Below are 13,803 nucleotides of genomic sequence, written 5' to 3'. Positions count from 1 at the left end.
GCTATCTTACTTAAGTAACTGTAATCCCAAAGTTTCTAAGTCGGGAGAAATTTTCTATTACAGATCATAAAAGGATTGCACATTACAGGTTTTACTCCAAACCCACAACTGCAGATCGAATTATACAAGTAAATTACTAAATTAGAAACTTTGGAATCTTATTAGTGGATGAATCTACCACACCGTAGAGCTGTAGAGATGGGGTCATTGGAGCTGCCATGGTATTACATGGCAGAGGAGAATCTGAGGTATGCCAGCTAGAACCAAGCTCAATCAAGACATTGGCCACGGCAGAACCGGGAGAGTAGGATAGGGGTATTTGGGGGGAAAACTCAGATGTCTGCTGTATTAGGTAGGCGGGTACAGCAGAGGGCCAGAGGCTAGTGCTCACATGTGTAAATATACAGGTAGGCATGTGAGCACAAGCAGTTTGTACTGGGATGTGCATGTATGTGTGTAGGCTTAGTACTGAACTGGGAAGCGCCTGACTATTTGGCCCCAGAAGAGATTTGGTTTTTGAGTCTAATGCTGCCTGGTGACATTTTTGTTGAGATAAAACATAAATAAATATTTTATATGACCAACTGATTGTTCAGTGTTAGCTCAACATAGTAGAGCACTGCACAGATATTCAAGACATGGAGTTGCCCAATTACATTAGATTTGAGGTAAGGCTACGAGTTGAGTTAGAATAGGTGTTTGGAAGGATGGACTTATAAAGAGAAAGAAGACAATAGTAATGAAGAATGAAATTTTTATTTAAATCTATCCCCCCTACATTGAAAGCTAAGTGCATTTATGAGAAAAGACTCAAGGAAGAAGTTCTCTTTCCAGGCTCACCACTACGGTTACCAGGTTGTCATGTCTTCTGTTATTATAATTTACAACTTATATCACAGAAGGGTCCTCTCACCACCACATAAACAGAGTGGGAACTTCAAAATGAGAAGAAGAGATGGGAATCCAGCACTTTCACACTGTAAAGTTGTTATTTTATTAACATCCCAGAAATACTTTATTTAATTTACAATCTTTTGGCTACAAAAATGTTAAAGGGAAATGTATTCATCTGCATGCAGAGCCATATAGCCTCGGAATACAGCTTTTAAATGTACATCCCAAGTGACTGGTGGGAGATGCTGTGAAGATGAAATACCTATTTCCTATGGAAGAAAAAAAAAGAGTTGTTCAAAATAATTATAATGACCACATGATACAACTAATTCATTCATCAGTCATTTCAATCTCTTTATCACTAAATTCCTCAAGATTTTTACTTGAATTTATTTTCATTTATGGATGATTTATTTAAAAATATAGCAAACCATGTATTTGTACATAATTATAAAACTTAAGATATATCAGTAAATGACATTTTGACACATACCTTATTGCTTTGCCTTTCTCTCTCTCTTTTCTGTCTTAGATTTTTTTTTTCTCATTTTTAGTCCTGGAGACCAAGTCAAGGACCCTGCATACTCTAGTCAAGAACTGTACCATTAAGTTACATCCAGGCACAAAGCTGTGCTTTTCAATTGGGTAAATAACACCACATATACACTAACATTAACTTGTGTGTTAAAATTATAGCAACTTTAATGTGGCATTAATATGTAATGACTTAATTCTTCTCCATATTTCATTCATATTGAATTTGCTGATACTTTGTCTCTCCCAGACACCCAGTGGATGCTTGGCGAATAAGTAAGTAGATAGAAACTTCAATGTTAAATACGATTGTGCATTCTTCAGGGAATTGGACATTCATCGTATTTATTACATAAGACCCTTCTGCACACAGGAAGAGCTGCATAACCTGCATTTTGACAGATTTAAAAGTTAGCCAAAGAGCTCTTACTTGTCAGTGATTTTGGTTTGAATCAGCCAGTTGATGAAGTCCCTGGTGGCAAGATTATCAAGAATCGTATTCATCTCATCAGAGAAGGAGCCGTCAGCATGTCTGCGGCCGAGTTCTTCAGCAATGACAACTTCTTCTGGGAAGCTAAGACAAGGAGGGCTGAAGTCAGTGCTCGATTTTCTTAAACTCTTGTGAATTGCTGATCACTGCTGATGAGTGTGGAAGTTATCGAGAATGACATTTTGAGGGCGTCAATAAAACCCCTCATACGAGTGCACACAAAGTGGAGACAGCAAAAGGCAGAAGGTTCGGGTCTCTGTCCTGAAACCAAACCTGTGTAGCTTCATCCCTCTTTTAATAATGCACATTGCCTTAAAGATTATAGTTAGTTGACAACACAGACACTATTATTTTCTATTTATTTATTTAGGTTTGTTGTTGTTGTTGTTTTGTTTTGGTTTTTTTTTTTTTTTTTTTTTTTTTGAGACAGGGTTTTTTTCTGTGTAGCCTTGGCTGTCCTGGATTTGCTTTGTAGACCAGGCTGGCCTTGAACTCATAGCGATCCGCTTCTGTCTCCCCCAGTGCTGGGATTACAGGTGTGAGTCACCGCGCACCCAGTGACGCTATTATTCAAACCCTTAATTTTTCTGAAATTCAGCACAAATGTGTTGTGCTCTGTAAAGCCAGTGACTGCGAAGTGACCTTGCAAAATTCTGTAGTAAGGGATTAAAACTTCACCTATGCTGTTTTTTTCCCCCACTCATTTGCCACAGTGCGACTTTGGGGACATTACACGCTATAGATACCCATCAATTTGCACCATTGGCTTTGTACGCAGCCTCCATACTAGTTCCTTCTCGTTTCAGTCTTTCTCAGTAAACATGTTTTAACCGCTTAAAAAAAAAAAAATCAGAGTTGAAAGCAAAATTTTCTCTCACTTCCATTTCAAATGCAAATCAAAATGGTCACAAGAAATAAGATGGTTTGGGAGTATGTGTGATTAAAATCTAAGCAAGCAACTAAAGAACTTGTTCTTGCTTTTCACCTTGGACATTGTATGGTCTATCTATATGATAGGCCCATAAAAGCTGAATAAGTAGTTAGATGTGGATAATAATGCCTTTATAAGATTTAACTTTAGTAACACATGAATACCAGTTGAAAAACATGTGATAACCTCAAGTCAGACTATGGCCATTTAATTAAATATTGAAATGTTTTTATTTATTTATTTATTTTTAATTCCTACATCTAGGAAAAATATCATATAAGAAACTTCAGACTTACTCTCGCCTTCCTCGGCCTTTCACTAGCCAAGCAATGAATTCCTTTGCCGCCTGGCCCTCCAAGTAAGAACTGACATCACTGGTAAAGGTCCCTTCAGCATGCCTCTCAAATTCATCATGGCGTTTGGCAATGTTGTTCCTGAAAGAAATGTGGGAGTTAACTTGATGTTCGTCTCTTTAGCAATGTTTCTCCCTGATGAGCTATGGGAACCTCAGGCTCTGGACTGAGTGGTAAGAGGACTGAGGAGCTTGGGAGGTGAGGGTGGGTAGAAGGCTACTTTGAAGTTACATTAATGATCTGGATTGCAAGTTGGTGGGAAAAGGCTAATGACATTTAAAAAGAGACTAAAACATCCATTCCTTTTCCAGGGTGCCATTTCCACCTTCTCTGCTCCCTCGAGTCATTGGTTGTTAAAATAGGCTGTACTCTATGCACAGTACAGGTAGGTTGTCTGCTGTGCCATGCCACTCACGGCCAGAGTAGACACTTGATATTAATGAGCATTGAGTCAGAGTTAGTTAATTGATTTGAGGAAAAGCAAAGGACGGTCTTGAATTATTAAGAGAAGAGCCATACACGAAGAAAGCACATGATCTAGTAGGAGAGATGTAGAGGTGTGCTCTTATCAGCTGCAAGTGTGTGCCGAGGACCCCGAGGTGACAGAATGAGTTGTTTGAAGCCCTGTGCCATGTGCATCGCCCTTGGAAGGTTCATCTTAGACAGACAGCACATAACTGAGGCTATGGTTTGCCTTGTGTTAATTTGCCACGTTCTATCATTCCCACTCTAAAGGATCAAAACAATTGTTTTCAAATCTACAAATCTGTGTTTTCTCACAGTTCCGATGCCATCTGTACAGCCACTGGCAGGGACACTGTCAATCTCGCATCTGCTCTGACTACTATGGCTATTTTCCTTGCTGCCGGACTCTCCACTCAAGTTATCTGTTCACTGTCTCCTCTTCTCATCCCCTCTTGCTCCCTTTTCCTTCTACCCAGACACATCTATGTCCTTTTCCTGATTTTTAGATTTCTTCAGCTACTTGGTATGCATAACTGCCTTTCCCATGTGGGCTATCCTCCAAACAAATTGTGAAATTCCACCATCTCTGTGAAACTCTTGTGGATCATTTTCCCCAGTAGCCTAGAAGTAGCAAAGCCCCCAACACTCCTCATACAAAATCCAACATTAAAATGTATGCCTTATGATGGGTTTGTGTTCCTGTTTCCCGCCCTCTCTCTTTATGCTGTGCAACTAGCTAGGCTGTAATTTTAAATGCAAGCCTTGGATTTTATTTCACAAGAGAAAGAATGCATCTATTTTTGTACTTTACCAGTGATCAACTCAACTAAGGGATAATCTTAATGTGATCAGTCATTGACTTGAACTCCACAAAGGCATGTTAAATTTGCTCTAATTTTTTAGTAAAAATTAAATTCCCGACCTAGCAGGTCCCCAAAACTCAGTTTCCAATGTTAAGGTAAAATAGATGAGAAGAAATAGTACTGTTTGTTTAAAATAATAAAAGCCTATGTCACAGGGGGTGTTTGGGTGAGGCATTCGAAGAGGTGAAACAGAGAGAGCTGAAATAAAGGGTAGTAAGCCCAACCTCGAAAACGTCTGAACCGAATAAGCCCATTTGAGGAGCGTGACAACCTAGGAAAGTCAGGAGAACTTCCTGATAGGCATTTATCTACCACATGGGGACAAGTTTAGACTCTTGCCTGTTCCTCTTGGTGTTCATCAACCACTGCACAAAATCTTGGGCACGGCGGGAGTCCAGGTATTTGCTGTAGTCACTGGTGAATGTGCCCTGTGAGTGGCGTTTGTCTTCATTTATCTGATCCGGGTCCTCGCGTGGTTCTGTCTGGGGAGCTGGGAACGATCTGTGAGCAGCAGAGAGTAGGCAGCACAAATAATAAATACTTCGGAAGCAAGTATTCCAAGGGTAAACGTTCCAGCTAAACATCCCTGAGTACCTACTCTGTAGACAGGTTTATTGAGAAGATCCTTCACTGCAAAACAGAGGACCCCACGCAGGAGTGAGCCTGGCGTTTCTGCAGATGCCTTGCAATGGTTCTCAACCTTCCTAATGTTGCAACTTCATATTGTGGTGACCCGCCCGCAACCATAAAATTATTTCATTGCCACTTCATAGGTGTAATTTTGCTATTGTTATGAATCTTAATGTAAACATCTGATATACAGGATATCTTACTGTGACCCAAAGGTTGAGAGCCACTGCTTAGAGTGACCCACGCTGCTCACCGGAACAGCTTTACTGTGTTGAAAGATGCTCATTCTGAATTTTAGCAACAGGTTTCCCAAATGTTTTCTGAAACAGGATGAAATAAATCTTTTCAAGTAATTAATCTACTCATGATTATGCTAATATGACAGAGGAGAACAGTGACTTGAATATTTTAAAACTTTAAGAATCCCAAATCACTTGTTTGGGCAGCAGATTTATGCCCCCAATTTTGTCTTGCACATACTAATGTAAAAAAAAAAAAAAAAGCTCAATTACTTACTTATACGGTAGCTAAAGATTGGAGAAAGGGACAAAAAACACCATCTGCTAATTTGAAAATTCCTGGTGGATATTCCTATGTAACTGGTTGGCATAATAAATACTTGGGAATATCAATGTAATAACCATAAATTGTATACGATTTTTATTTGCCAAATTATTATTATTAATCATTAGAGAGGATAAAATATTCCCTTACTGCTCAGGGGAAAGGGCATGAACTTCCATAGCTTTTATGAAGGAAAATCAGCAAGATTTTTGTGCAAACTCTGGCATAATAATCTCATTGCTGGAAATACATACCAGAAAATATTAAGAAATGTGGGTCAAAGTGCATGCGGTCACACCTCACTTCCTGAGTACATTTTAAGACTTCATAAATGCTCAGTAGAAATGGACTGTCCAGATAAATATTGTATGTTTATGAAGCCAAAGGGATGCCACTCTTACATACCACATATATAATGAATATTATAATATTAAAAGAGAAAGTTAACAATATAATAACAAGAGAATAACAGGATTCATGGCCATGTAAGCCGAGAGATATTTGTATTAAAGTTTATACAAGTAGTGGGGAGAGGATAGGAGGAAAGAGTGGGAAAACTGATGCAATTTCAGTTAAAATCTTATTTAAATTGAATTATTTTCTTTGGGCAGTAGAAATTTGAACACTTAAAAAATTTTGCATTTTAGAAAACATTTTGCATCTTAGGCATGTATGAATTTTATAATTAGCAAAGAATAATGTTATTCCTAGTGGCATAGAAATGAACTTGAGTTGAAATAGTTAAAACAATGTACTTTTTTTTTTCTTTTTAGTATGTGAGTGATGAATGGATAGAGTACCATCTGAAGATCCCAAAGGACTATAGTTTCCCATGTCCATGGTTTTAGTCCTAGTCACCCCTTCGTTGGTGAATATATACCTTGATTTGTATCCCAGAACCACTGTGTTTTTCAAGATGTCCAAACTATACAGGGAGGGATCCCTCCAAACCACTGAGACCCTACTCACCAATCACAACTTTACTCTAATCACAGTGACAGGCTAGTTTGTCTACTGGTTAGTACCTGGGTTTCTCCTCCGTGTCTTGAAGGGGATGCTGCCAGCTGCCTTGTACCACCATCATCAACAATCCAGCCACAATGTACACGCTCTTCATTTTTTTTCTCTACCTAATGGAACACGGAGGAGGGGAGGGTTAGAGGAGTGATGGGAGAGCAGGCAGTCCAAATGAGCTTAACGGTGACTAAGAAAACATTACATACAGACAAAGGTAAGCCTGTCAATTTTGTTCTGCTTATAGTTCCAATTCTACTCTAATTTCCAATAGAATATATTCTCCCCATGAATCTTGATGAGGAAAAAAAAATAATAACACAAAGGATATGTCCTTCTATTGGGCTTTTTCATTAATGTAGGACACTTCTGTTAATGTTTAGAAGGCTCATTTCCAGACTTAAAATAAAAAAAAAAACTGTCCACAATAAACATTTAAAATACCCTCTGTAGATGATACACTGCATATGGTTAGCCTGAGTGGCACCTTATCCATAACACCGCCCCCTTCACTACCAGTCTGGCTTTCAATTAATCGTCCTTCACTTCCAAGCATTTACATTATACTGCATTTCAACCATCTTAAAGCCGCCTCGGGCTACAACTTGGCATACCAGCTGTCGGTTCAGATGTATTATTCATTTATATTTTAAATAGTGTAACTTGGTCTAGACTTTGTAATTATAAAGCGGCCAACAGATTTGAGGTATTTTAGGGTGCTTTGACCTGTTCTAAATTAAAGGAAAAAAATCATTTTAAAGACAAGCAATTTGCAATAAGAACTAATGCTCCTGGCAACTTGAACCATCACAACTAAGAAATTAAAGATTAGTATCCTAAGGAAAATTAGTGCTTGCTTTTGAAGTCACAGAAGTCCCTAGGTTGTCTGGTAATTAGACCCAGTCTAGGAAATGACATTTCTTCTTAATGACACTGTAGGTTTATCTGCAGCATACACCTGGTTTCTTGTCTGTTTGTCAAAGATAGATACCTTGTGAAACCATAGAGACCAGGGGAGTGATGCTGAGGATGGAGACCCACATGCATGTAGCCCTTGGCAGAATGAGCTCCTCTGTAGCATGAATTGAAACCTTGAGTCCACCATGTGCCAACGGTTTCTCTCAGCCGCTTCCCAACTCTAATGTTTTATTTTTGAGAATTGGGAATTTCAGCCCAAGTTTCATTATGTTTCTCCACAAATAAATTAAATGGGTATTTTTAGCAAATGACATTTGGTTTGGAATAAGGATTTTTGACAAATATTATCATTTTAAAGCATCAATCTTTTCTTTAACATCTTAGCCATATTTACTATCTGTCTTTGGCAGTAAAACAGGCACTGTCCTACCTGGAGCAGTAATTTTCTGAAATAACAAGTACTCACAGATGAATTGACCAATCAGACAAAGCAGCGTACTAGGAATTATGCATTGATCCCCCTTGAACACCAGCATTAATGACTCATTTGACACATTTCTATGCTTCCGTTTAATCAGTTGGCAAATGACTGCAAATGTCATATTTCCAGGTTATGTCTTTGGTTATATCGCTCACTTGTAATAGCTATCATATTATATTTTCGAAGAGTTAAAGCAAGCGTTTCCTCTTAGGATTATAAAACAGTTGAAAGCCTCTTGTAAAAGTCTGAACAATGCTAACTCAGTCCTAAATAAACCCTTCAACACAAAGTCTCTGAAGGCTTTGTGGTGTCCCCGGTCATGTTTATAAGGGCCAGACTTAGAAGAGGCAACACTGTGAGAGCATATGTCTTCTAGTGCAGCCCAATAACTCCCTTTCCTTTACTCACTTTTTGAAAGTTAACAAAATTGTGAGAAAAAAAATAATTAATCCATTGCTTTAATGCTACTGTTGAGGATTAAATATATTACCTTAGCATCAGATTATTAATCAGTAAGGAATTGGCGGTTACTTCTCTCCTCTTTTTTTGCTAGTGTTAAGAAAAAGAATGATATTTTTTGAAACCAAAGAAAAATACTATAAATTTCCAATGAAAATGAAAAGGTGGCCATAGTCACAGCGCTACTCCTGGTGTAGAAAGTCTGAGAAAAATTCTCTTAGATGTAGGAAAGGAGAGATAATATTATTTTTCTAAAATATATTGGTGTTGGAGGGCACATAAACACTTCCTGCTTCCTTATCTCCTTTTAATGAGCCCCCGCAGACCAGATGCTGCGACCCTTTAGTACAGTTCTTCAAGTTGTGGTGATCGACAACCATAAAATTATTTTTGCTGCAACTTCATAACTGTAATTTTGCTACTATTATGAATCTCAGTGTAAGTAGCTAATATGTAACAGCTGTGAAAGGATAGGCTGACCCCCAAAGAGGTCACGACCCACAGGTTGAGAGCAACTGCCCTAGAATTTATGGGAACACACACACACTGTTGACTCTGCTGTTGCATCTGTGAATTGGAGCCTTTTATTTACTGAAGTTAAATAGGTATTCCAGAAAATTTGATTTTTTTCTTTCCAAAGAGATGTACAAAATTTCACTCCAGATATAGCTACTTTAGATTACAACTATTAGTCCTCAGTATATGATAAATAACTTAAAATATACTGCAAATAGTTTTAACACATATGAAGACATCTCCAGTTATCAATGATGTTTTTGATTCAAGGATGTTAGCTTTTATTTACAGAGAGTTGATGTATAGGCCTTGGTACTTGAAATGTTTATTAGAAATCTGGACATCTGAAAGAGGATTTTAAATATCTTCCTTTAGAAAACAAGAGCTGTTAAAAATAGAGCTTTTAATTAATAAAGAAAAACTGCTGTTAGAGTCTTTGTAATGGACACTTTTCTCGTGAAATTAGAAAGCCCCTTCTGTTCAAAGTAGCATGTACATCTATCAAGTCAAAGGAAAAATATTTATTTTTCAGAATGTTTACTTATTTGAACATGCTGTTCACATTATACCAATGCAAGTCTTTGTTTTCTTTCTATTTCATAACTGCTGTATATTATTTCTCTAAGCAATTTTCAAATTTGTTATGCTAAAGTAGGTCGAAATCTAGTCAATAGCATTTTAATCTAGATTGTAGTCTTCATATTTTTACCAATAAAGTAAAAGATGAAAAAAACCAATATTTTAATTCATAATACTTAACAATACGCAACTGCCCAGCGCTGTCGACACAGTCCCCTGCCACCCAGTGTGCCTCTTACCTTGTGAGACTGAGCTGAGAGCAGGTGCAGATACAGGGAGCCCACGTGGGAACTTTGGGTGTGTTCTGTGCCCAAGCTCTGCCCTTCTGCACCGGGGCGCTCTTCTTTTATATATGCTCCAGGCTGTTCAGCCTCGCAGATATTATGCTGACAATATAAATTTCTCATCTGTAAATAATTGGGTTTTGTTCAAATGATTTCACTCGCCCACTCACTTTGCTCATCTGCATTCTATGCTGATACTGGGTTGAGACCTCAGAGACCCGGAAACTTTTTGTTTACTCTTGTGCCTTTCTGTTTGGGGATGGAAAGGGCAATTTCGAAATCCACCCTCCAGTCTCGGTCAGGCATGAAAAACCACTTCACTTCTCCGAAGTGAATGCTGACGTCAAATGAGCCTAACCTCCTTTGAGGGTCCTGTCCCTTGATTTTCTATTTGGCCACCATGAGTTCCTGAATAGCTGATTGATCATTCATCTAGGCAAACAAATCATTCACTCACCCAAGTGCACACATATCAATAAGCCACTCACCCACATGGTGTGGAACAAATCTGTGTTCTTTGTGTGGGGAGTTTTTAGAACATCAATTAAAATGTAATGTGCGCCATATTAATGAGACATAGGAGAACTCAAAGTGAGAACAGCCATGGTGAGTGATGATGATAGCCAAGGGTCTGGTATTTCTTTTTCATCTCGTGATAAAGTTTTAAATCTAGTTTTAAGTGAGAAGGGCTGGGGCACTAGAATACAAGAGAAAGCCATGTGAAGAAAATTACTGAGATGCATGCTGTTGCGTTTTCTAACTTCCAGCACGTATATCGGTCCTTACTAATTACAGTACATAGCAGATACAATTCCAATCATTTCAACAGAAAGACGTAGAAGACGGGAAACCACCAAGGCATCCTAACAGACAACATGAGCCTCCTGTGGTCCTATGTAGATTTTCTTGCTACTGTCACCAACAGGCTGTGTGACCTTGGTCAAGCCGCACACTCTCCTTGTGACTCTATTGCTGATTTGTGAGAAAAGAGCAGAGGTTAAACATTTGTTTAAAATGAAACTCATATTCTATTTCCCAACTAAATCTCAGTGTCCAAATGTATCCACTCCATGATACAATTGATAACTTATGTGGAACTTGGAGGAACATGAGGAGTACCCTGAATGAATTGAATTATTCAATATGTACATTAAACTAACTGGTGGACATAAAAACACATTAAGAAATAGGTATCAGTGTCCATGCCAGTTGGGAGACCTTACTGAGGGGTTTTAAGCTAGTCGCTATTGATGATATAAAGCCCTTGTACTCAGAGAGAGGTCCAAAAACATGTATTTGAGAGACCCTTTTAAAAACGGACAGTCTCTCATGGGATGAGATAGCAAATGAGATGTAATATGAATTATTTTATTTTCCAATTTAAAAAAAAAGCTGAAAAAAAAAAAAAAAAAAAAAGGACAGTCTCATGCCTCAGATCTGTTTTAAAGAATCAGCATTTTCTCAAGCCCTGAGGAAATCGATGAACAGGTTAAGCTGGAAAGCACAGTGATATAAATTATCCATGTAAACCTTCTCATGGGTGCTGCTGGTGTCTTGACTCAAGGACAGCTCTTGGCAGAACCAGCAGATGGGGTGAAAGAGCAGAGACAGGTGTCCAGCTTCAGGTCTGGCAGAAGTGACCCGAATGCACTGATAAGCTTGAAGGTGTTGGACTGCTCAGGGCAGGATTAAATTGCTCTTTACGGCTACAACCGGCAGGAGTGTAACAGCCACATCTTTATTAAATGTTTTGCCGTCTTCTGATCCTTTTATCCCATTGTCCATTTTCCTCTCTTGTTTCTCATCTCCTACTTTTCTCCCTCCCTCTTTTTCCTTTTTAGATACTACCAGTTTGTGAAGCATCCCTAAGCAGGGGGTTGTGCACGTGATATCTAAGATGTCTAAAAGCCATAAACGTAACTCCAGAGTCACGGTAAAACCTTTTCTCAGCATCTCACCGCACAGCACTTCTCTCCACCTTACCTGCCTTCTGCAACGTTGGAAGTAACCATCCCCATTTTTTTTTCCAGGAAAATTTCTCTAACTCTACATCCAGCCTACCACTCATGGCTCTTGAAGGCAAGGACACCATAAAGATAACTCTTATAATAATCCAGGAGTTTTCTGTATCGCACACTTCTCTTCCCCCCAATGCTAGGAGGAGCAAATCAGCTTCTTAATCAGCATGTGTTATGAGACAATATAGGTGCTGAGATAACATCAGCCTCTACTTGGTCTCTAGCTCCCATCACCGCAGCTGCTCAGTTAGTTAGACATGAGGCAGAAAAAGTGGTAAGAATATGTCTATAGGATTAATATTTAAGCTTGTCTTGAAGCAGAGAAGTCATGTGTTGTTCTGTTGGGGATAGCATGGGATGCCTTTGGTTGACAGTAGTATTCAGCACTGATAGATATCATTTGCCTTCCTGAAATGTTGATTTTACTTATTTGTAATCAAATAAATACTTATATTATGAAATATAATAAAACAAGGTAAAACAAGGTACATAGCCTGCAAAGTTCGTTCTGGGGTTTAGGATAAAGGACAACTTCCATGTGTTGTCAATGGATGCACCTATTCAGGACCACCTGCTTAGAAGGTTCAATGCCTGCCTTAGTCCTTCTGTCTTCCTGTCTTGAGATTCCACATTTGTAATTTGCACTCATTATGTAGCTGGTCCTGCTGAGGACTTCACTTTGGCTGGATGTCATGTAGGGTGTGATGTTGCTGTACATTGATTTTTGTCTGCTCTTGAGGATATTGAGACTAAAAATGTCTGGGAACAGTTCCTAGTGCATTCTTGCAGAAAGTCTACAGGAAGGAGGGTTATAATGTATTGTGTACAGAGTACTTTGTATTATGACCCCTTTTGGAGGACACATCATTAATGTTTGTTTATCAGTATAGAAGAACTCCAAGATAAGTTGTTAATTGGAAAAAAAGACAGAAACATTGACTAGCCATATATCAGACTACTTTTTTTGTGTGTGTGTTAGAATGAGAACAAATACATGTTTACTCACAAATGTATTTAAATTGAAAGAACACACAAACAACTGACAAAAGTTTATATAGCTGTAGGTCATAGTGTGGAGCCCTGAGGTAGAGTACAAAGAAATCTCCTTAACACACATCTGTTAGGATTCTCTGACTATCTGGTTCAAACTGTTCTACAAAACAGCAGCAAAATTCAACCTAAAAGGAATAATAACACATCCACCTTAGGAAGAGGAAGGCTTGTAGTAAGTGTTCAAAAAAGTGTTATATATCATAGTTATAATTATTATATTCATTGACAAGAGAAAGAATTGACAAATTGTGACATAGAATTATATATAATACAATAGAATTTCAAAAACAAGACACCAACAATGTATACTGACATCAATGCAGATAAATTTCCTTGCATAGAAGTTTATGGTAAGAAAAATTTTCTTTTGTTGTTGTCTTTTTTTTTTTTCCAGACAGGACTTCTCTGTGTATCTTTGGCTGTCCTGGACTCACTTTGTAGACCAGGCTGGCCTTGAACTCACAGCGATCTGCCTGCCTCTGCCTCCCGAGTGCTGTCACCATTACCCGACTAGGAAAAAGTTCTTTTTGGGGGGAAGGGGTTCAAGACAGAGTTTCCCTGTGTAGCCTTGGCTGTCCTGGACTCGCTTTGTAGACCAGGCTGGCCTTGAACTCACAGCGATCCACCTGCCTCTGCTTCCCGAGTGCTGGAATTAAAGGCATGCACCACTACACCCAGTGAAAAAAATTCTTTATTGCAATGATTGTCAAAAGATCCAAGCCAAAATGAGTGATTTCAATTTTTGTAAAGTTTACCT

The 13,803-nt window shown here is 38.5% G+C and overlaps 1 protein-coding gene across 1 annotated transcript; it reads right to left on the bottom strand.

Moving 5' to 3' along the window:
• Positions 1–1,854: 1,854 nt before the first annotated feature.
• Positions 1,855–10,216, bottom strand: Gcg (glucagon). The gene is made up of 5 exons (XM_051166684.1): positions 9,931–10,216; positions 6,750–6,854; positions 4,870–5,031; positions 3,146–3,283; positions 1,855–2,002 (listed from the first exon to the last, which is right to left on the bottom strand). Exons 2-5 carry the CDS (start codon positions 6,839–6,841, stop codon positions 1,855–1,857), a joined length of 540 nt encoding a protein of 179 aa, XP_051022641.1. The 5' UTR covers positions 6,842–6,854; positions 9,931–10,216.
• Between the last annotated feature and the right edge of the window lie 3,587 nt (positions 10,217–13,803).

This window comes from Acomys russatus, chromosome 24 (assembly GCF_903995435.1).
Source record: "Acomys russatus chromosome 24, mAcoRus1.1, whole genome shotgun sequence".
Taxonomy (NCBI): domain Eukaryota; kingdom Metazoa; phylum Chordata; class Mammalia; order Rodentia; family Muridae; genus Acomys; species Acomys russatus.
This window is presented reverse-complemented; position numbering and strand designations above follow the sequence as displayed.